At 37.0% G+C, this 24,944-nt stretch overlaps 1 protein-coding gene across 2 annotated transcripts in view; it reads right to left on the bottom strand.

The window, feature by feature from the left end:
- NDC1 (NDC1 transmembrane nucleoporin) overlaps window positions 1-24,944 on the bottom strand; it is a gene marked incomplete at both ends in the record, with an annotated part of 41,961 nt that overhangs the window by 407 nt on the left and 16,610 nt on the right. For both annotated transcript variants that reach the window (XM_084241580.1, XM_084241581.1), the window contains 10 exons: window positions 3,427-3,587; window positions 9,446-9,546; window positions 10,377-10,440; window positions 12,482-12,532; window positions 14,490-14,602; window positions 14,709-14,954; window positions 15,985-16,143; window positions 21,549-21,630; window positions 22,974-23,066; window positions 23,869-24,004. In XM_084241580.1, coding sequence (XP_084097706.1) covers window positions 3,427-3,587; window positions 9,446-9,546; window positions 10,377-10,440; window positions 12,482-12,532; window positions 14,490-14,602; window positions 14,709-14,954; window positions 15,985-16,143; window positions 21,549-21,630; window positions 22,974-23,066; window positions 23,869-24,004 — 1,206 coding nt within the window. The remainder of the gene's footprint in view (window positions 1-3,426; window positions 3,588-9,445; window positions 9,547-10,376; window positions 10,441-12,481; window positions 12,533-14,489; window positions 14,603-14,708; window positions 14,955-15,984; window positions 16,144-21,548; window positions 21,631-22,973; window positions 23,067-23,868; window positions 24,005-24,944) is intronic.

The following is a 24,944-nucleotide window of genomic DNA, read 5'->3' on the forward strand; positions in this document are numbered from 1 at the left end:
TTTCAACATTATCTTTGAGTTGTGGAGCATTTGAATTGCCTTTAATATAAAATCCTTTAAACTAAAATGTTTGGTTAAAACACAATCGACTCCACTAATCGTTTTCAAAGGTAACAGCTTGGTGGTTTAGATTTACTTTTTCCTTTGAACGTTATTATGTCTTGGATAGGGAAATTGAGTTCTCTCTCCCTCACAAAAATATACTACCTTGACAAAGTTAGGGCAAATACATATTCAAACTAGTATAAAACTTCCTTTTAAACTTTTGGCCAAAAATTGAATATAGCAAGAGATTCTGGTTTCCTAGTTATTGAAATATATATAGTAATATATCATTATCAAATGATAAAATTCCAGTTAACGGAAGGTCACCGCTTTAAAGTGTCTTATGTATACACATCTCTGTTTCCTTAAACTACACAGTTGCCTCTAATACTTGAACCACTTAAAATATTTTTCTGTGCAGATCTCCCCTAGATGCGAGCAAGGCTGCCATTTCTAACTAAAGGGCCCTGAACTCCCTCAAACATCAACTCTGCAACTTTTCCATTACTCTTCCCTCTGCTGGCAGATACTGACCTATCCCTTACTATTGTTAGTACTGCTGGATCGAACAGCAGTCTCTTCCCCTCAAATTTGAATGTTATAGAGTAGAAACTCAAACTTGCTTATATTAAGAGTAAATCGGTGTTAAATGAGTATCTCCAACGAGTAACTGGCCAAGGTTCATTTTCACACCTCAGAGTTACTTCATTTATACCTGGTTCTCAGAGGTGGCATTCAGGGTGTAATGAATACATTAAGTATTTAACAGTAATAATAGTTGTTGCAATGTATAAATGTTCTACATATGTGTGATCCCACTTCATCTCTATTAACAGCAAATGGAACAAAGTAGGATGGAAACATATGCTTTCACAGCAGGGTAAACAGAACCAGAAAGGATTGGAGGTTAGAAGATAACACATCCTTACTGGTTAACAGTGCGGACCTTGAAGATGGAACTCCAAGGTCAGAAAGATCTGAGTCTGATTCTGGTTCTGTAACTTACTACCTGCACAATCTTGGGCAAGTTATTTAATAGATACCTTGCCCGCAGCCATAGATAGTCAATGAGGTAACCAGCCATAAATTCAAATGTTTTAACTCCAAATCTTGCATTCTTTTCCCCACATTTAGGTCCTAGATTTGTACAAAAAAGTATCTACTGACCCATCAATTTTAACATATATGTAAAATACTGTTGTTGTTAGAGAAATTAAGGCAGAATTTTGTTATCATTTTAGTCATCTGTATCTCTCTTTCTTACCTAAGAAATGTCTGTTTATTTTCCCTGTTCAAGACATCATTCATGGGCCTACCTGGTGGCGCAAGGGGTTAAGCACCGCACTATGAAGCAATCCCGCAGCCTCTGCAGCACGAGTTCGATCCCCGGCCAGCCAGGGAGAAACCCACATGGCGCAGCAGACCTCTCCTATCTCGCCCGCTGCTCACCTCAGCAGTGTAGTTCAGTCATTCTGCCTGTTCTGTTCCCCACTGTCTCTGGTGAATCCTCTCACCACCCCCACATATCTGGCCTGTGCCCCAGCTCTTGTATGCATAAACAAATAGATCTTTTAAAAAACAAAAATCATTCATTCTCTAAATTCATCAATGCATGTTTTCTGAAAGTATTCTACAAGCCAATTCACATTTTAAAGGCAGTCTCGTGTGCACAGAGAAGGAAGGTGGAATGTTAATGAGTAAGAAAGTCCTAATTTCAGGCTCATATTCTAACACTCACTAGGATTATGCTGTTACACAATATCTTAACTTCTTTGAGTTTTAGTTTCCATGTATGTAATCTCAACACCTCACAGGTTCTTTGAGAAGTGTAAATGAAAATACATATATAAAGTGCTACATGAATTATCTAGAACAGCATTGTTCACTAAAACTTTCTGCAATGATAGTAAGGTTTTATACCTACATGATCCAATGTTAGTTTCTAATGACTTGAAATGTAACTGGTGAGACTGATGAACTAAATTTTAAATTTTATTTTAACTTAAATAGTCATAAGTGACTTTCACACTGGAGAGTGCAATCTAGAAGATGCCCAATAAACTCTTTAATAAGTGAATCAACCTCTTCAAAATAGAGCATAATCTATAGCTTTCTTATTCCCACACAGAATCAAAGTGTTCCCTAAAAATTTGCTACTGTGGGGGCCTCCCTGGTGGCACAAGGGGTTAAGCACAGCACTGCGAATCTATCCGCAGCCTCTGCAGCACGAATTCGATCCCAGGCTGGCCAGGGAGCTAACCCACATGGTGCAGCAGACCTCTCCTGACACGCCCGCTGCTCCCCTCAGCAGTGTATTTCAGTCAGTCTGCCTGTTCTGTTCCCCACTCTGTTTCTGGTGAATCCTGTCACCCCCCACACCTCTGGCCTGTACCCCAGTTCTTGTATGCATAAATAAATAAATCTTTAAAAAAAAAAAAAACTTGCTACTGTGGCTGCCTAGAATTTTGAAGTAGAAGGAAGTAGACTACTCTTTATAAAAGGTGGTGGCATGAGGAAGTTCTAAACTATTGATTGATTATATACAGAAAAGGCAAAACAATCTCTCACATCTCTTCGGGTTCACTTATAATTAGGATAAATATAGTCTAGTTAATAAACTAGTATCTCTTATACTACACCCAGCTAGACTATCTCATGAAAAGCAGTAAACATCAATGAACTAAATAGAAACGGGTTTGGCATCTGTGGTTTTCTTTCTGGATCCTTTCTGAGGTTTTGTGTTCTATTATTTTTCCACCATGATTTATAAAGCACCTAGAACTCATTTATGGAATACTCTGTTCACTCCAACTCTTAGTTTGCTGACCAAAATGCGGTTGACAGAATAATTTTTAATGTTTTTCTGGAAAGGTAACTTAGCGCTGGGTTGCGAAGCTGCCCGCAGCCTCTGCAGCACCAGTTTAATCCCCAGCTGCTCCCCGGCCACCGGCGGAGGGTCCCACATGGCGCGCAGACCTCTCCTGCCGCCCGCTGCTCCCCTCAGCAGTGTACTTCGGTCCTTCTGCCTGCTTTGCTCTCTGCTCTGGCTCTGGTGAATTCTCTCACTCTCCCACGCTTCTGTCTGTACCCACTGCTTGTATAAATAAATAAAAATAAATCTTTAAAATATATATATATATAAAAATACATATTTCACTTGCTACTTTTATAATTTTTTTCAGCTTTTCATTTGTCCATTTGAAAGGACCCAGACAAATTTTAAAAAATAAAGTCTAAAACTAAGCTGTTAACTCCCAGTAAGAATCATGAAACTCCCAAAAGAGCAGTTTAAACATGTGAGCCTTTATAATTCTGATACCTATTTCTGAAGGAAACTCCTAAAAGTGTACTATTATTACGAATCAAAACAGGTAAACTTACTTCAGATGTTCACCAAATGTAGTAGTTATTCGATAAATGGCAGTTTTTAATGATGCTCTAAATGCAAATCTTAATGTTTTATAAGAAGTATCAACAAGGCTTCCTGAAATCCGTGGTGGTTTACTGGAAGCATGAGGAAGTTTGAAATACTTGTCAACTGCCTAGACCAAGAAAGAAAAAAAAAATCACATTAATACAGACTGTCAAGAAAGCTAACTTAGTCCAGAGAATTAAGAAATTTTATTTCAGAAAGAAAAACAGACACAGATATACACACATATATTTTGCCTCTTTTGGTCTCTATCTTCTGCATTAGATCCTTTCCTCAGAAATCAGTTTAAAACTGAGAGTGGGACCTCTTATAGAGCTCACCAATCTAGGAAGACCTTAAATTACTGATTGAAGATGACAGACAATAGATTTCACAACAGGTAATCTATGCCAACGTTTTTGTGGTGAGTGACCAACTCAGTAATTTAAGGTCTTCCTTCCTAGATTGGTCAGTTTCCAGAAAAGAATCTTCCAGTATCTTCTCTGGAGGGCCTGATCCCCAGTGCTCAGAAAGCCAAGTGGGAACAGAGTTATTGAGTACATCCTGGTATGCTTAGTACACAACTGTATCTGGACTCTCCTGGCCCAAACACTTGGTGTTCTACCTTCTCAAGGGCCACCTTTCAACTTCTGCTTAAGTGAGGGAGGAGAATCAGCAGCAGAGACTCTAGGGATCTAACTGATTTTCAAGTAGCTCTCACCCAAGCCTCCTTGTTTTGGTACCTGTCCTTTCATCCTTGGGTTCCAGAGGAACTTAGTGCTTGTACTATTGCAAATTTGGGATTTGTCTATGGATCTACTAAGCTCTCTCAACCATCTGCTTTTCAGGTTTGAAAATTTTATTGCTGTTCTCTCCTCTCCTGCTTAGGGATTTATGTCTTTTTAAAAGTCCTTTTACTGTAGTTCAGCAGAGTTTGGGAGAAGATTTAATGCATATGTTCAGACTGCCTTGATAGCTTCAAGTCAATCACTTATTCTTTCAACAGTAACTATATACGAGTGTCTCCCAACATTGGGTACACTTGCGATAATTTTAGGCAGTATAGGAGGCAGTATTCAATGATATAAGCAACATGACGTAACACAGAATCATAATGGAACAGTTACCTCTATTCCAACTTTCTTGCCAACTTTCTGATTAAACCTCAATGCACTAGGAAAAACAGTTGTCATCATTTACCACCTGGGTTCAGTGGACCCACTTTTATAATTTAAAGTAATTTTACAAAAACTTCGCAAAAATAAAATGACAGACTAATGCAAAATAACTTTATAGGAATTTAAGTAAGAATATAAACATATTTTCCAGGTTTTAAAAATACATACAGCAGAAGTGGGCAATGTCCTTGAATACAACCCGCTGCTCAACAGCTATCATGCATAAACCTGGCGTATATCCTTCTTGGAATACTGATTTCAGTTAGTACATAACCCTCAATACATTCTAGTTTATCACTACTTCTTTTTTTTTTTTAATAAATTTTATTTTTATATTTCCCATACAATTGCAACCCCCTTATTTTGACCCCGATCCCTCCCCTCCCCGCCCCCCACCCTAGTTTATCACTACTTCTGATTCTTTTTCTTATATTTGCACCATCAAAAGGCAGTATTTTAAAAAACTTTTGACAGCTCATACTCTTGTTGCAGAGATTTCAGCCATTTTCTTTGCACCATAAATGCAAAATGTGTTTATTCTTAGGTTTATATACACAAATTCAAATGATCAATCCAGTGACATTTTTCATTTGATATCTATTTCCTCTCTGTATACACATATAGTTTCAGCATTTATCTACTTACAAACTGTATAAAGTAAATATGATAAGTATCATAAAAAATTAAGGAATAATGTCACATGTACTTTTAGCAAAATGGGATGGTTCAGGTTCTTATTATAAGATGCTGTGGGATGTAGTCTTTCCTGTTGAATGACTTTCTAGATGACATTATCACAAACATTTCCCCTTAAAAATATATTGTTCTGTCATTAATTCTTGAGTTAGAGAAAAATATATCTAAAATATTAACATCTAAAGATTCCCCTTATATGATCCATTTCAGCAGCATCATTAAATCTAGAGTGTGCTGGCCAATTACTAGTTATAATTTTTTTTTTATTTTTTTTTTTTTTTTATAGAGGCATGCTTTATTTATTTGTTTGCTGGTATGTTTGTTTGTTTTGTTTATACATGCACTGGGTACAGTCAGAAGCGCGGGAGGGTGAGAGAATTCACCAGAGCCAGAGCGGGGAGCAGAGCAGGCAGAAGGACCGAAGTACACTGCTGAGGGGAGCAGCGGGCGGCAGGAGAGGTCTGCACGCCATGTGGGACCCTCCTCTGGTGGCCGGGGAGCAGCCGGGGATCGAACCGGCGCCGCAGAGGCCGCGCGCAGTTTCGCAACCCAGCGCTCAACCGCTGCGCCACCGGGGAGGCCCACTAGTTATAATTTTATATAGTGATAACAAAATGATTATATTTAGGTATACTAAATATATTATTAATATAACTACTACAAAATGTAAAGTTACATAAATGGATTGTATTACATTTCTATTGAACACAACTGAGAGTACAGCTGTCTCTTTTGCATTTATCTGATTTAGCTAAATATTTATTTAACATACATTGGCAATTTTCTTCCCTTTACCATTCCATACAGGAAATTAAAAAATCTGAATTAGCAGTTATATTCAATGGAAGACTTAAAAAAAAAAAAAAAAAGACCATAAAGATGTGTATCCAGACATTTTATATACCTTTTCTTTTTAAGATTTATTTATTCAAGCATACAAGAGCTGGGGTACAGGCCAGAGGTGCAGGGGGTGAGAGTATCCACCAGAGACAGAGTGGGGAACAGAACAGGTAGATTTGACTGAAGTACACTGCTGAGGGGAGCAGCGGGCGAGACAGGAGAGGTCTGCCTCGCCATGTAGGTTGCTCCCTGGCCACCCGGGGATTGAACTTATGCTGCAGAGGCTGCTGTTACCTTCATAGGTTGCGTCTTAACCCCAATCACCACCAGGGAGGCCCTATACCTCTTCTTAAAAGATTATGCAATATTACATGACCATATCATTCTTCTGTTTTTTGTTTTGTTTTCTTTTTTATCAGTCTTTTACCACAATTGGGAATAACTGATGAGTAATGAAGAAATAACTCCTAGGATGATCAAATAGCAAATTGTTTCAAGAAACTGGAAATGTAAAATCACTAAGATTCTATAATACATCTTAGATTTAAAGAGTTGAAAGGGTAATTGCAAAAGAATGAATTTTGAACTTTTTTCTTTTGTTTGTTCTTTAAAAGGTCTCTAAGAAAGTATTAATCACTAAATATCAATACTTACAAATAGTTGGAACAGCTCAAAAAAGAAACACAAAACATAAACTAGGTTCCAACATATTCTAATGATCAAAATGTTAAACCAGGGAGGAAAGTCTTTTTGGAATTAATGTCTCTTTAACAGATCTTTAATCCTCACTAATCTCCTTTTGTAACAAAGGGTAAGCAGGCTCCAGGCTCAGAAACTTTCAGCAAGCAGCAATATCTGACTAGAGTTTAAAATAATTGTTTCTTCTCACTTAATTCTGAAATTCAAAAAGCCCTGAAAACAAAAACTTTTATAACTCTGTTGGTGACAAAAATTGACCTGATCTAATTTCATCTGGCAGCAAAACCTGACCTAAGCTGACACAGGCTACTTGGTCTTTATCCACTTAATAAGAATATTCAGATATCTCATTTGGAAAAATATTAGTGTCTGATTAAAGGAATTCTACCTCGAAATATAACAGGATAACAGGAGGGTTATGTGGTTTATATAAACTATAGTATGTGTGTGTATATAGTATGTGTGTATATATGTATATATGTATATATACATATATGTATATATACATATATACACACACATACATATACGTATATATATATATGTATACACACACACACATATACATACTATGCTACATTTTTTAAAAAATTTGAATTCTCGGGGCCTCCCTGTGGCACAAGGAGTTAAGCACCGCACTATGAAGCAATCCACAGCCTCTGCAGCATGAGTTCAATCCCTGGCAGGCCAGGGAGAAACCCACATGGTGAGGCAGTCCTCTCCTGTCTCGCCTGCTGCTCCCCTCAGCAGTGTATTTCACTCAGTTTGCCTGTTCTGTTCCCTACTCTGTCTCTGATGTATAATCTCACCTGCCACATCTCTGGCCTGTACCCCACCTCTTGCATGCATAAATAATTAAAATAAAAAAATCTGAATTCTCTCCATGACAATATATATGAATCTTAAGGGCATGATGCTAAGTGAAATATGTCAGACAAAAGCAAGTGAGGGTGGCCTTACTCCTGTATGAAATTTTTAAAAATTAAAGAAAAAAATCCAATTCCACAGCTCTCCTGCCCACCTGTGACTATGTGGGTGTTTCTCTTTTTTCCCTTTTCCTAATAAGCCTGTCCTTTAATATGCAACAAAAAAAAAAAGATCAAATTTAGAAAAAGAAAGAATAGATCTGTTAGATGAAGGTAGTCAAAAGGTACAAACTTCCAGTAATAAGATAAAGTACATGATGACTATGTTAACAAAGCTGTATATAAATATATGTGAAAGTTAAGAGTAAATTCTCATCACAAGGGGAAACAATTTTTTTCTATTTCTTTCTTTACTTTATAGCTACACTAGATGTCAACTAAACTTAGTATGACTGTTTCACAATATATGTAAGTCAAATCATGCTATATATCTTAAAAACTCATACAGTACTGTTTAAATCAATTATAGTTCAATAAAACTGAATAACTGAATATAGTTCAATATAATATATTGAACTGAATATAATATATTGAACTGAATATAGTTCAATAAAACTGAATAAAAAGTCCAGCGAGATAAGACACATATAACAAACTGAACAACAAATTTACATGTCCAATGTATTTTCAAATCACAGTTATACTACTATGTGGTTACACAAGCCAAGTATTACAAGTTGTAGGGAAATCCTAGAAAATTATTCCTTTAGAGAAAGGTAGCTGGGAAAATACCACAAACAATAAAACTATCCATGTGTACATACATGCCTCAAATAGTAGACAGGAGAAAGAAGGTACAAAAACTCATAGGAAAAAAAAAAAAACTAGTTTCTCGAAGATTAAGACTTTCAAGTAGTTTACAGTGAGTTTGAAGAAAAGTACAATGAAGCATGTTTTCTCTTTGTATCTTAAAGGCTTCCTAAAGCCAAAAGATGTACCAACTGTTATCATTCAAGCCTAGTTCTAAAAAACCTACTCTATTCCCTAGCAATTAGTGTTTATATTTTCCATCTGACATAATTAATATTACAAGGTGGTATAAATAGGTCACCCCATCCAAGAACACCGGCAACTTACATATAATGCAATGTTACTTCAAAAAGAAAAATCACACAAGAAGAAGATAGGAAAGGCAAATACAAATATTAGAAAGCAGAATACATTTTATTTTTCTGTCTTTCTCTTTAGTTTAGAATAAAAAGACCTGTTATTTTAAATCTAACCACCCAAGTCTGGTGGCAGGGATCCACTGGTCACAGTTCTATCTTCTTGAGTGTCTAGCTGATGGGCAACTAATTATCTACAAGGATAATTTAAGTAGTCACTTTCCATACCTAGAAACTGTTTAAGGATCCAAGCTTATATCACTGAACAGAACTGCACTATCTTGTATAGTCTGTTTAATACCAGACACATAGTCTACAGGTTTATTGTATTTTCTTCTACTATTTATATGAAATTATTCATTAATGAGGTAAAAGCTTCTCTTTCTATTATCTTAGATTGCAGTTTTGTGAGAAAAGCACCATTATGTTAGCTTCCAACATATGTTTTCTTATTCATTAAATATGATATATAGGAAACAAACTGAAAAACCCAGAAGGTGAGGAACATCGCCTCTACCTCCACCTAACCTATCTATTGCCTACCTCTTGCAGCGTCAATAAAGTGTTAAGAATGGCTGGTAATGTAGTCTGGACAACTCCAAATCTATCTTCTGTAAATGATGCCGCTACTAAGTGAGAGAGACCTCAATGGGAAAAGGAAAAAAAAGTTAAAAATTAATCAAAATTAGGAAAATCTATTTGCAATACATCTATTTGAGAAAAGATTAATATTCTGAATATATAAGAAACTTCTAAATCAAAGCAAAAGGGTAAAACAATAGAAAAACTGGCAAAAGACTGAAATGGGCACTAAAAGGAGTTCAGCTGCAGTAGTCATGAATAAGGTAAGTCTCTTTATTACTTTCTAATAGGAAAATTTTATTTTTTTAATAATATAGCATTGGGAAGTGATAAATGTTAGAAAAAAAAAGCAAAGCATAAGGAAATTGAGACTGCTTGAGGACAAGTTTTTTTTCTTTTAAATATATTCGTTATTAAAGTACCATTAGATGATAATATTTTTAGTATTTTGGTAGTATGGGATCTCTAAAGGGCTCTCTAAAAAACTAAGCAGTTCTTAAGTAATCATTAAGCATTGAAAAGGCATACCTATAAGATAAAGTTCTTTAACAGCTAAGTTTTCATATTTAAATATAAATTATGCTAAAATATGTAAAATATTATGCCAGCAAAATGTGACAGTTGAAAACAAACTATTAATTGCATTTCTTGAAGTAGAGAAAAATGAGTAAGAATTCCAGGCTCAGTTTCACTGATAATAAATAAGGAAAATTTCTGCCCAAATTAAAGTATACCCAACTATCTAAGAAAAGTAAGTTATATAAAACAAAAATACAAGAATGCATCTAAAAATTTAAAGACTAAGATCAAAGCCCAGAATTGATGATTCATGGATTAAACTTCAACATTTAAATAATTAAAATTATAGTTGCAGTTCACTGAGATCACTTACCTTCTAATGCCCAAATATGCATTTGGGCATCTGAAAAAACAGCCTGAATGGATGCCTCTGGGTGCTACAAATACAACAAAGACATTTAAGTAAGTTGCCCTGGGCAACACAATGATTTCACGTAATCAACTACAGAGTACAACTACCAAAAATAGACAGTTGCCTCTCAAGAATTAAAATCTGAAATTTTTATACAAATGATTTAACTGCAATAAAGCATTCTGCCACCAACATATTGTATGACTTTTGCCAAGTCTTTATAAAGTCCTACGTGCCTCAGTTTCTCATTTAAAATAAGTCATATTTGCTCCTCCCACTTCAGAGGGTTAGTATAGAGATCACTTAAGAATCAAGGTCCAGGGCCTCCCCTGGTGGCGCAGCGGTTAAGCGCTGGGCTGCGAAGCTGTCCGCAGCCTCTGCAACACTGGCTCGATCCCGGGTCTCCAGTGAGGATCCCACATGGCGTGCAGACCTCTCCTGCCATGCCTGCTGCTCCCCTCAGCAGTGTATTTCGTCAGTCTGCCTGTTCTGTTCCCTGCTCTGGCTCTGGTGAATTCTCTCACCCTCCCACACTTCTGACTGTACCCAGTGCTTGTATAAATAAATAAATAAATCTCTAAAATAAAATAAAGTCAAAAAAATTTGAAGAAAATTAGCACAACTTTAAAAAAAAAAAAAGAAAAAGAAAAGAAAAAAAGAAACAAGGTCCAAATGCTTTTTTTGAAAAATGAAAGAACCACCTAAATACATACTGCCTCTCTTAAAACTGTCTACCCTCAAGCCTACTCCAAAGAAAACCACTCAACCGTTTGTGATATAGCAAGGTCAAACAGTATGAAGCAATAACTGGTCCATTTAAACAAAAGGTAGCTTTATTAAGACACCTAAAAAGGCCTATTAAGTAGAACAGTATGTTACATTTCTCACCATCAAATGGCAAAGATACGCTTGCAGAATCAGAATTAAAACTAGCATTCACTTTCAAGGAAAAAGGAGATCTCCTTCAGCATCTGCTCTGCCACTTGCTGTCTACGTGCCCTTAGTCTAGCTACTTGACCCCTCTGAATCTCAGATTCCCTTATCTGCAAAATGAGGACAAAAAGACATCTCACAGGAACGCTGTTATAATTGAGGGAATTTAAGTGAAAAGAGCATGGCATACATTAAGACACAACAGTGCGTTCTCTTTCCATCCTTCTGAAAGAAAGCACGCAAGTAAAACTTCTTCCCCTTGCTGGAAGACAAGACACCTTTCTCAGGGGTCTGATAGTTTTCCCAAAACTACAATGGATAGTCTAAAATAGATTATTTTTGGCAAAAGAAATTGGTAGTTGGTGGATCTCCACCACATAATGAAAAAAGTTTCAAGAACTCGAGTATCTATATTCTTTCAGAATTTCTCAAATCCCTCCTCCCAGAGTATGCCTCCCAAAGAATACAAATGAATAATGTATGCCAATGCAAATGTTCACCTGAAGGCATTGAGTTCAATGTCAGCTAATACTACAGTATCTCCAGAAAGAAGCTCGATTAAGAAAATGTTAAACAAAAATTCTTTCCACTGTATATAGGCAAAGGTTTTGTTCATCAAAGGATTAACACACAAGAGTTACAGCCTGTAAAAGCAGGAATGAAACTTTAGCTTCTGCAGTTGAGATTTACTTTCCTGTGGCAGCTGCAGCAGCTGACAGACAAGTTGGAAAGTCACTAAGTTTATGGCCTGAACCCCAAGTTTTTATCCATCACAAGTTTAACATGTGTCATCTAACCCAAATTTTCAACACTGAACTGGCCACAAAGATGGTAGCAGGATAATGGGCCATGAAGGGTCAGATAGACTTGAATTTGGTCATTTTGCAGGCAGGGGCTGCCTGTCAGCACAAAGCTGCTTGTAGTCAAGTAGAAACTAAGGAGGCCAACTAGAGCCAGGCCTAAGGAAGTCACTAAGGTGCAATGTGTAGCTAAGGCAGCGATTGTTAAAATGGAGGTTTAGTGAAGCACTATGAAAAGCTGTTTGGCTTGCTAAAACAAACTACATATTTAGCAATTCTATCTGCTATTATTCCCTCTCCCCCATTCCCAATGCTATGACTACATATTCTTACCTTACTGAAAAAATACATTATCAGCACACGTTTTGACAAGAAATTTTTAATCTGAGAGGGGGAAAAAAACAAGAATTAGCACATTTACAGTTCTCAATTCTATTCAAATAAAATATCATATATTTCCAAGTTCTTTCTGACATTAACCTAAATGAAATACCTCATTTAGAGAAAGGGCAACAGTTCTCCCTCAATCTTAATCATTCCATTAGCAAACATGCTACTATTTCTCCCATCTTAAAAAATAAAACACTTTATCACCCAATACCATGCAGAAATTATCCCATTTCTCTACTCCCTTTATAGCAAAACTCCTTATAAGATCTGACTTTTCTAATGTCCTTTAATTTACCTCCCAACCTCTCTCTGAACCTGAACCCATGCAATCAGGTTTCCATCCCCAGCACTCCATCCAAGAGCTCTTGTCAAGGACTGAAGGCCTCCACACTTCTAGTACAACAGTTCATTCTTATAACAGTTTGAATGTCATGCTACCAATCAGCAGCATCTGACACTTCTCTTTGAAACACTTTCTTTTCTTGGTTCTCTTCTTACTCTAACTTCTTTGCTATTTCTCCTCCTAGCTCAGATATTTAGTCCGAGGTCCCAATCCTTGCATTTTTTTCTTCTTTATCTATACTGCATGAGCGTTTTCATGGAATCTCTAGGTTTTAATACTGTTTATACTTCCTCATTGCTCATGGGCTTACTTAAATATATGTTCTTTCTAGAAATGCAAATACTGGCTTCCCCTTAACTTCAGATGTAAATCTAATTTCTTACCTACATGGTATTTTCACATGGTTGTCTGACAAATATCTCAAAATTGACATAACCAAAAACTAAAGTCAAATCCTACTTCCCCCAGCTCTCCTCTACCAAATCTCCTTTACCAGAATCATCAGCTATTTGCAACTCAATATACTGGAACTAAATTATCGCATACCCTGAGGCCAAAACTTTCAGAGTTCTCACTGACCCTCTTTTTCACACAGAAAATCACAGGCAAATCCTATTACATCTACCTTCAAAATTTATCTAGATTTTTATTAATCTTGTAGTTCACATCACACCCATCACAAGCACTCTGGTCACAGATTCCACCATCTTCCACCAGATTACTTCAACATAGCAATTGGAGTGGCACTTTCAAAATTTAAGGTTACATCATGTTATTCTTGGGTCAAAACCACATAGTGAGATTCCATCTCAGAAAATGTTGGCCTTTCATTAGCTAATGGAACCAGAACTCAATGGGTCCATTAGCTACCTCTCTGACATTATCACTCACCACTTTTCCCTCCTTCACTCTGCTCCAGCCATACCAGTATCCATGCTGTTAAAATACAGCACAGAAGCCAGAAAAACTTCCACCTCAGGACCGATTCTGCTGTTCCTTACACTGCCTTCATGTCTCTGTCAAATGTCACTTTTTCAATGTCCCTGATCACCCTACATAAAATGGTACTTCCTCCTCTGAGTACTCTCTATTTCCCTTACCTGCTCTATTTTTTAATATAGCACTTTAGATACCAAATATCCTTGAAGACACATTTTTCCTATTTTATACATAACATATAAAGATGCAAATACCATGTCATGGTTTTACAGGCAACATTTTTTCTTAAATAGCTCATAAGTCTTACAATAGTATAGTACATTTTCTTGTTCATCTATTTCCCCTCACTAAAATGTAAACATTATATGGCCAGGGACTTTTTTTTTGCTGCTTTCCCAGTGCTTAAAAACACACCCTGCCTATATAAAGAACTTGATAAATATTTCTTAAATGAAAGACATCACAGATCAAGGGTATTGTGCCAGGTTAAGCCATATGAGACTGCAATTTGTGTAACTCAAAGCCAGTCAAAAACTGGCAATTTCATATGGGTTAACTTAACACATGAAGCATCCAAAAAAAATTCCTATTTTATGGCTGACTCATATAAGATCCTTAATGCTCTCAATGGTACATGCAAATCTAAATCCTAAAACCATGTCATCCTACCTGTTCACGTTTATTCTGAATCCAAGAATAAATCACACTTGGCTGTTTCACTGTCTTACCCTCAGCACTAATAGTAGTAAATGGAGGATTAGAAAATTCAGTCACTTGCTGATCTACAAAAAACAAAAACAAAAAAAATACCACGGTTAAAACTTAGGCTATCTCATTCTCTGTCTGCAAATATGACATATCAAAATTTAGAAAATAAATAGTCCTCACCAGAGACAGAGGTCCATAATCTTGGCCCTCTTCTTACTAGCTGAGGACTCTGAGGTGACCCATAGCAGGTGTTTACATCAAAAATTCCAGCCATCCGATTCACTACACTAGAGCCAAAAGAAGTTCCCAGGGGACTTGCAACATCAGGTGTAGATAATTTTGAGGAAAACAGCGATGTTTTAACTAATGATGGCACTGAAGGCCGAGGCATCTGGTTAGATTTTGGGGTCTGAAAAGCAGTTTCTTCTGTAAAAGAACAGATCCAGTGCTGAAGAAGTAACCGCATCCAAACAGGCCTACACAGGGATTGTCACATTTTTTTACATCTCAATTTTTTGTTCACTGCATTTATCCAAGGGTCAGTAGGTTTTTTTCCATGTAGAACATCGCAAGATCCAGAGTTTACTACTACAACTCAATGACCACTGAGGAGCTTTACACATCTTTTTCTGTCATATTGGTGCAGTTTTCCCTGTTTCTCCTCTATCATGAGAATCTTTACCCTAAAGGTCAGTTTCTCTAACTCTAAGCTGTTCTGAATTAACTTATCAATTTATATTTTATTTTTAAATGGCAACAACTTCAATTACTGCATTAGAATCTGCCCCATTTTACTACAGCTCCTATTTTAACTGTTACTTGGTTACACACACTAAGTTTATGTTGTGAAAAGGTACACATAAGAGTGCTAACCTGTCCAACAACTTTTTGTCTTTGGGTTACTGAAACCAGAATAGTGTTCATCATTATCTATAAAGATTCACCTGGCTGCATACTAGAGTAAGTCGAACTCTTCCACTTGACCAACATTTTGTCAGCCTTTTTAATAGAACTGTGCTGGACTTCATTTTTTCCATCTACAATACTATGTGGGCCTTTTTCTTGCTTCATTAAAATAGCCCATATTTTAGGTCAATTTTCTTTTTTGTACAGGCCAGAGATGCGGGGGGTGAGAGGATTCACCAGAGATAGAGTGGGGTACAGAACAGGCAGACTGAAATACACTGCTGAGGGGAGCAGCGGGCGAGACATGAAAGGTCTGCTGCGCCATGTGGATTGCTCCCTGGCCAGCTGGGGATCGAACTCGTGCTGCAGAGGCTGTGGATTGCTTCATAGTGAGGTGCTTAACCCCTTGCGCCACCAGGGAGGCCCTAGGTCAATTTTCTATAAAATATATACTTCATACTCATGTACCCATTCTTAGATTAACTATCATTTTTCTTAGGAAATAAAATAAAAATGTAATACTTCCCCTCTCTTAGCAGGTAGAAGTTACCTGGAGAATTTAATTTCTTTGTTTCTACTGGACATGATGAAGACATTACTCTCCCATTTGTAGCAGCAGTTTCTTGGTAGAGAACCAGTTTCTGAGTCATATCATTTAATAGATTCAAACATTCCCTTGAAATTGCAGTCCAGTTGTGGGGATGTCCACCTAGGAGAGCCAAACACCAGTCTTAAGAGTTTCCTCTCAAAGCGGAGAGAAAAATCATTAAGAAATGATACATGACACTTTACATCGGGGTACATGTTTCCCACTTAAGTTACTAGTCAACTCATGCCATTTAATATACACATACAAATACTCAACATTTAGATGAAATAATTTCCCCAAAAGTCTACAAGAAAACAACTTGCAATTTTACTGCTTCAAAAAAAATCTCTTAAATTAGTGCCTAAAATAAAGTCAAACACTAGAGCATGACAGAGGTAAAAGCTCAGGGTTCACCAGCAACACTGAAAAGAATGACTGCAAAGACCAGCATGACTAATAAGATGCACCCCAGAGGCCCCAGTGATCTCAAACTGTTCTATTTGACCCACTGTGCTTCCTTACATTTTCATTTGTATAAAGCTCCGTATTTGCTCTTCCGTCTTTAGGAATGACACATTATTTGATAATGACCATACTTCACCTCTGGACAGTTTATTTACTGCTATCTGATTATTTTATTTAAACTATAATGATCCACAAGCTTACTTCCTTTACTCTTTCATTATCTTTTGTTTTTGTTTTTTTAAAGATTCATTTATTTATGCATACAAGAGCTGGGGTACAGGCCAGAGATGTGGGGGCGGGTGAGAGGATTCACCAGAGACACAGTGGGCAACAGAACAGGCAGATCGACCCAAGTACACTGCTGAGGGGAACAGCGGGCGAGTCAGAAGAGGTCTGCTGCACCATGTGGGTTACTCCCTGGCTGACCGGGGGATTGAACTCGTGCTGCAGAGGCTGTGGATAGCTTCACAGGTTGCGACTTAACCTCTTGCACCACCAGGGAGGGCCCTACTTTTCATTATCTTTTGGCTTTCTATGACCTTTATCTCCTAGAACTGTCACGTAAAACTCAACTGCACCTCATTATGTGTTAATAATGGCAAAGGAGTCCACTTATTTCCCCATAGGGAAAACGGGTTTCCCTATGTTAGATCCCTCCTTAGACATTTCCCCTATTTCTAGCTCAACGGAGATATCACCTTAACGGCAAATTAACAATATACTTCATCAGTAGGCCCCACATTGTTTGGTACTGCTATATCTCAGGATCACTAAGGAACTAGGTAAAAAATCAACTTAAATTTTAAAAATATGCCTTCAAATGCAAGCTCTCTGGCAGAGAATATGCCATCCTGTCACAGTTTACTTGAATATGTACTGAAAAATATTTATTTTATAGAGAATTCCTAAGTGAAACCTAAGTCTGAGCATAAAATATTGCCACCGTTAATTTTCCATAGCGTCAACTATGGATTTTTCATGCTATTAAAAGAAGAGTGGCTCTTATCATTTATATTTTTACATAATTAGATTTTATTTCCATTTAAAATTTAACTATGGGAGGTTTATTTACAATCTGAGAACTGGTTGAGTTTGGCTAAATAAAGAAGTATATATTAGAGAGAAAAGATGAAAAGATACCCAGAATCTATTTCCCACTGGTGGACGGGACTGAAATGCTTTCCCTCTTTGAACAAGGCAGAACTCTTACACTGGTGCAGTCTTAAAGAGCTTGGTAAGTTACAGTGGAGAAGAATTTCAGACTCATCTAGAACATCTGAGTCACCATCAAATATACTTCCTTTCTACTGCTTTTATTTCCCCATGGCAGTTAAATGACAGAATTTCTTACTTCAACTCTGACATTAACTTCATTTAAAACACTTAGTCTCTCTGAGATTTAGATGCCCCATCCAAGAACTAGATTCCCTGATTTTTTAAGACCCCTTACAACATTTAAACTTTCAGGATTTTAAACTGTGCTTTTCCACTCTAAAACTATCAACCTACCACATAGTTTCAAGTTAAGGGATGGAGGAAATAATACAAGTTTAAAAATGCTTTTCCTGGTAACATAACTTCTAATCACAACAACACAAAGATGTAGTAGTATAAGTTTTAATGCTTCATTTAATAGACTCACTGATGTGTAATATTTGATTAAATACACCTCTCTCCATGAAAATGAATAGACAAACTACCAGATCCTATGGGATCAAACTCTTCTAAAAGTGGTATTAAGAGGGAAGTAGGGGCCTCCCTGGTGGCGCATGGGGTTAAGGCGCAACCTCTGAAGCTGTCCACAGCCTCTGCAGCATGAGTTCGATCCCTATCCCTGGCCAGCCAGGGAGCAACCCACATGGCACAGCAGATCTCTCCTGACTCGCCCGCTGCTCCCCTCAGCAATGTACTTCGGTCCATCTGCCTGCTCTACTCCCCACTCTGGCTCTGGTGAATTCTCTCACCCTCCCACGCTTCTGACTGTACCCAGGGCATGTATAAACAAACAAACAAACAAACAAACAAACAAACAAACAAACAAACATGCCTCTATATAAAAAAAAAAAAAAGATCAGAAACAAGACAAGACGATGTCTGCTGTACCACTACTATTCAATACAGTACTAGGAGTCCTAGCCAAAGCAATCAGGCAAGAAAAATACATAAAGGGAATCCAAATTGTAAAAGAAGTGAAACTACCATTGTTCATAGATGTCATAATAATAATACATAGAAAATCCAAAAGTCTCTACAAAAAACCACTAGAAATAACAAATGAATACAGTAAAGTGACAGTATACAAAACCAACACACAAATATTTGTTGGGCTTCTATATATAAAAATGAATTAGAAAAAGGAGACCTTAAGGAAACAATTTCATTTATAATCATAGCAAAAAAGGATGAAATACCTAGAAATAAATTGAACAAAGGAGGTGAAGGATCTCTATATGGAAAATTTAAGACACTGTCAAAGGAAGTAAAAGAAGACACAATGAAATGGAAAGATACCCTGTGTTGAGGAATGGAAGAATAAGCATTGTTAAAATGGTAATATCACCTAATACAATTTATAGTTTCAACACAATGCCTATCAAAACTACAGTGACATTCTTTTTTTTTTAAACATCTTTTTTTTTTTAAGGATTTATTTATTTATACAAGAGCTGGGGTACAGGCCAGAGGCACGGGATGGTGAGAGGATTCACCAGGGACAGAGCGGGGAGCAGAAGAGGCAGATGACCGAAAGCACTGCTGAGGGGAGCAGCAGGCAAGACAAGAAAGGTCTGCCACACCATGTGGGAATCTCCCTGGCCAGCTGGGAATCGAACCCGCGCTGCAGAGGCTGCGGACAGCTTCCCAGTGCTGCGCTCAACCTGCTGCACCACCGGGGAGACCCCATAGAATGACATTCTTCAAAGAAATAAAACAATTACAAAATTGGTGAGAAACCACAAAAGCCCCTGAATAGTAAAAGCAATCCTAAGGGAAATAAAGAAAAATGGAGATTTCACACTCCCTAACTTTAAATAATACTACACAGCAACAGCAATCAAAACAGTATGGTATTGGAACAAAAACAGTAACACCGACCAAATAGCCCAGAAATAAACCGACACAAATATGGTCAGTTTATCTTTTTTTTTTAAGATTTATTTATTTATTTATACATACAAGCACTGGGTACAGTCAGAAGTGCGGGAGGGTGAGAGAATTCACCAGAGCCAGAGCGGTGAGCAGAGCAGGTAGAAGGACCGAAGTACATTCTGAGGGGAGCAGCGGGCGGCAGGAGAGGTCTGCATGCCATGTGGGACCCTCCACCGGTGGCCGGGGAGCAGCCGTGGATCGAACCGGCGCTGCAGAGGCTGCGGGCAGCTTCGCAACCCAGTGCTCAACTGCTGCGCCACCGGGGAGGCCCTGGTTAGTTTATCTTTGACAAAAAATGGAGAAAGGAAAAGCTCTTTAACAAATGGTGCTGGGAAACTTGGACAGTCACGTGCACAAAAATGAAACTAGATGATTACTTATAACTCCATACACAGAAGTTATTTCAAAATGGAAACCATAAAATACAAAAAAGAAAATGGATGGTACACTCCTGGATATCAATCACAGCAAGGGAAACAAAATCAAAAATAAACAAATAGGACTACACCCAACTTACAAGCTTTTTTAGAGCAAATAGAAACCATCACAAAAACAAAAAAGGCAACCTACAGGAGGAGATATTTTCACATCACGTCGGACAAGGGGTTAATTTCCAAAATATATAGAGAACTCACATAATTCTATAACAACAACAAAAACCCAATCAAAAAATGGGCAGAAGACCTAAATAGACACTTCTCCAAAAAATACACACAGAAGGCCTATAGGCACATGAAAAAATATTAAAAACATTTACTTATAATGGAAATGTAAAAAGCAAAACCAGGGCCTCCCCGGTGGCGCAGCGGTTGAGTGCTGGGTTGCGAAGCTGCCCGCAGCCTCTGCTACGCCGGTTCGATCCCCAGCCGCCGGGTGAGGGTCCCACATGGTGCGCAAACCTCTCCTGCTGCCCGCTGCTCCCCTCAGCAGTGTACTTCAGTCCTTCTGCCTGTTCTGCAACCCGCTCTGGCTCTGGTGAATTCTCTCACCCTCCCGCGCTTCTGACTGTACCCAGTGCTTGTATAAATAAATAAATAAATATTTTAAAATCAATCAATCAATAAAAAGAAAACCAAAATGAGACACCCCACTACCTCTAAGAGAATGGCCTATTTCAAAAAGATTGGAAAAACAAACATTGGCAAAATGTTTGGTGGGAATGTAACTGGGTGCAACCTCTATGGAAACTAGTAGAAATCCTCCCTTCCTGCCCCCAAAATGGAAATACTATATGCCCAGCAATAACACTTCGCAAAGAATATGAAAACACCATACAAAAGATTTATACACTCCTATATTCATAACAGCATTATTCACAATAGTCAACTCATGGAACCAAGCTAAATACCAATCAACAAACAACTGAATATAGAAAATATGGAACATATATACTCAATGGAATACTACATAGTTACTAAAGATGAAAATAGTGGTTCTTTTGGCATGAAATAGATAAATTTTGAGGTGATTATGCTAACTGAAGTAAGTCAGAAAAGTGAAAGACAGTTGTCAAATGGTTTCATTCATTTGCAGAATGTAAATATAAGGAAACAAGCCTGCAAAACAATAAAAATAACTCTTAGCCTCTGAAAAATATACTGGTTACCTGATGAAATAGCAGGGATAAGGAAGGGAAAGTGATGGGGTTGTGGCACTGGGGCGCTAGTGGAGGATGAGTGAGGCATACACCTAATATAGAGGTATGAAGTTATATTCCCCAAATTATATAGTTATATAGACTAATGGCAAATCAATAGAACTTGAGGAAAAAAATATAACATTTAAGTATTAAATAAAGTAAGTATTAAATAAAGTATATAGCTTAATAATAAATAAACCTCTCATAAAAAAACTTTAAGTGGAATACTTTCTGCACACAAGTGTCTAAGCATATCTGTTACTTTTAGCAATACCTGGTTGGCTAAGGCTAAAAACTTCCTGCCTTCTTGAAGGAGAATATTGAGAAAGCAACATCAGGTCCTGCAAGGCCAAATACTAGAACGGAAAAAATAATAGCATGTTTAATTTTTTACCCTCTATAAAATCTTATTTATGAATAAGGCTCAACACTAAACTTACACATACACACACACACACACACACACTCAGTATAGGAATTACATAATTCTATGTTCTTTTCAATCTATGTGGTATGAAATTTAATTGCTTACTCCTAGGACTTTTCTTGGTCTCCCCCCCATAATCATATATTCTCACAACTCTCAACTATGGCACTTAACATGATTTATTATAATATATGTGTCTGGTTCCACTCATCACACTGTGAAGACAGAGATGTCTTCAATGGCAATGCCTAGTATCCACAAGACAAGGAACCAAGCAATATCTGTTCTATTTTACTAGAAAATCTTCCTGTTGTTTCCTGACAAACCTCTTCACTCATCATTCCAGATACCATCCCTTCTGTGAAGCTCTTCTGTATTGGTCCCAAGCAGAATAAGTAGTTCCAATTATACTTACCACAATACATTTTCATTATTTTGTGTATATGCCTTTTCCATTAGACTGTACCAAGTGTTATTATATCTTAAGCAGCTAGCAGTAACTGACAATTCCTCAGTAAATAAAGATTTGTTAAATAATGAATAAATTATAATTGCTATTTAGAGGTGATAAGGGCTTCAGTGGTTCCTTTTCTTATTAGTTAATAACTTTCCCAGAGTATAATAAAAACTCTGGGTTCTATTTTCTTTCAATTCTTTAAGAAGTATAACTACTTAACATTACTACACATATTGCATAGCTCTACTCCAAATTTCCAAAATGTAATTTGAATCAAAACAATTTACTCTCACTTAGCTTGGCTTATCAACTTATTGCAAATTCTTTGAATTCTTGATTAAAATTTGTTTTCGGATCATTATCATTATTCTATTTTAAGAGAATTCACTGGATATCTACATACTACCAAGCACTACTTTTTGATCATAATGGCCAACAATAGTATATGAGTAAAAGTACATCTTGAACCAGTCCTTTAAAAAAAAAAAAAATCACTATGTTTTGTTTTGCTACCATGAAGAGTTTATGGCATGCTAACACATTTAGCTGGATATTGTATTTCATGATCGGAAACATTTTTATGTCTGTTCCGAGTATAGAATTAGCTTAGCCTATACACAAACATTGCAATATATAATTGTAATTTAGACAACTGGAATGAAAACTGAAAAAAATAAACATTCAATATAGCACGTATGTGATTTTGTACTAGGATTTTGTAAGACCTTTAAAAAAAATCTAAATATTCTAAATATTAAGTCAATAGCATAAGTTAGACATGACTATATAAAGACACAAAGTACAGAGTTCTGTACCTTTATGATGAGGGGAGGATTGCTGTTTAAAACTTTAGGGAGACATTCATCTGACTCTTCTGCAAATGGTGGCTGAACAGGGAATACATGAGCCTATCAAACATAATCAAATACAGACTATAAATGACTATTTTCATGACATTGAGTAAGCAAGCACTAACTAAAATTTATTGTAGAAGACAATAAAGCCAAATTAACATCTTTAGTGCTCTTTGCAAAAACAGGTCCATTAAAGTTATATATACCCAAAAACATTTCTTTCTAAAACATTACTCTTCTGATTTCATTAGCTCACTGGTTTCCAATAATAGAAAAAAATTTTAGAAATAAATTCTCTGGAATGACTGAAGGACACGAACCTATAAAGATGGCAAAATAAATGAAAATGCTTCTTTTTGAAGACAAACATGTCAATGCTAAAAACAATGCAATTCCTATTCATTTAATATCATTCTCAATATAAACTTTAAAACTTTCCTTCACAGAGCAAATATTTTATTGCCTTATATTTAAACACTTTAATATCTGAGTTCATAGCATGTAAAAGTAATTTAAACTGAGGCCCCCCCCCAAAAAAAAAAAAAAAACTGAGGTCCACCTAGTATGTATTCAATAAAGATGAAAACCTTCAGAAGGGAAACAGACTGTAGGTAAAGGACAGTAAATAAATACGACTAGCAGCCCTTTTATTAGTTTAGTTTCCAAAAATTCAGAAAACTGACATAGAAAAAAATACAAAGTAAACGATGGTTATAAATGATACATCCATAATCAACTTTCAGAAAAGAAACAAAACGCAACTTATCAAAATGGTTTTGGGCATAATAGCAAGCTGATCAGTGCTCTATTAAAAATAAACATGCACTCGAAAGCACAAGACTAAAACAGTGCTAACCTCCGTGGCAAAGATTTTGAAGAGTATCCATGAGATGTACCACGTCATCAGGAGAAAGACACCGCACAGCCAAATATGGTAGAGTAAGGAGAGATTCAAGAGGCCACTCACAGTGTCAAGGGGTCTATGAAACTGCCTATGAAAACAGAAAATTATTATTTAGTCCTATAATAAAGATAGAATTTAAGCATTTAACAGAATTGGGGTCCTGGGAAACATAAAAATTCTATTTCTAAATAACAGCAATAGACTCCTTTCCTTTTGTACCATATAGAGTCCTCGCCCTAAAACTTCTTATGAGGTACATAAGGGAGCCTCAAGGGAAGAACTGACCTAAACTGTCACTCAGTTTCTTGTGTCCAAACCTTCACGGTCATTTACTATGGAGGAAGAACCAAACCTCTAAGCCAACCATAGAGGCCGGGTAAAATTTTATTATGGCTGCTTTTTAGCTTAATATTTAAAAACCATTGAACATGGGGGCCTCCCAGATGGTGCAAGGGTTGAAACACAACCTATGAAGCAGTTCGCAGCCTCTGCAGCATAAGTTTGATTCCCAGCCAGCCAGGGAGCAGCCCACATGGCACGGCAGACCTCTCCTGACTCGCCCTGCTGCTCCCCTCAGCAGTGTGCTTCGGTCAATCTGCCTGTTCTGTTTCCCACTGTCTTTGGTGAATCCTTTCACCCACCCGCACCTCTGGCCTGTACCCCAGGTCTTGTGAGCATGAATAAATTAATCTTAAAAAACAACTACAACAACAAAAAACCACTGAACATGACTTAACACTTCTCCTGGGTTAGATTTCAGCTCAAAGTGTATACCATATAGACAGCTCACAGTAGTTAAACAAATACTACCTGAAAATAACATTTTTTACTTTAAAATAAAGAAACTACCACTATGTAAATCAAGTGAACACTATCCCACCAAAATCTTGAATAAATCAACTAGCAAAGTCACCATAATTCTCTAATTACACAACAATTGTAAAAACAGGATTTAAACCTCTGCTTCTGCCATTTATAACTGTTCACCTATCCCATCCTCAGCTTCTTCATTTATATAATGGTGGCGT

The sequence above is a fragment of the Talpa europaea genome (genome assembly GCF_964194135.1).
Source record: "Talpa europaea genome assembly, chromosome: 9".
NCBI lineage: Eukaryota > Metazoa > Chordata > Mammalia > Eulipotyphla > Talpidae > Talpa > Talpa europaea.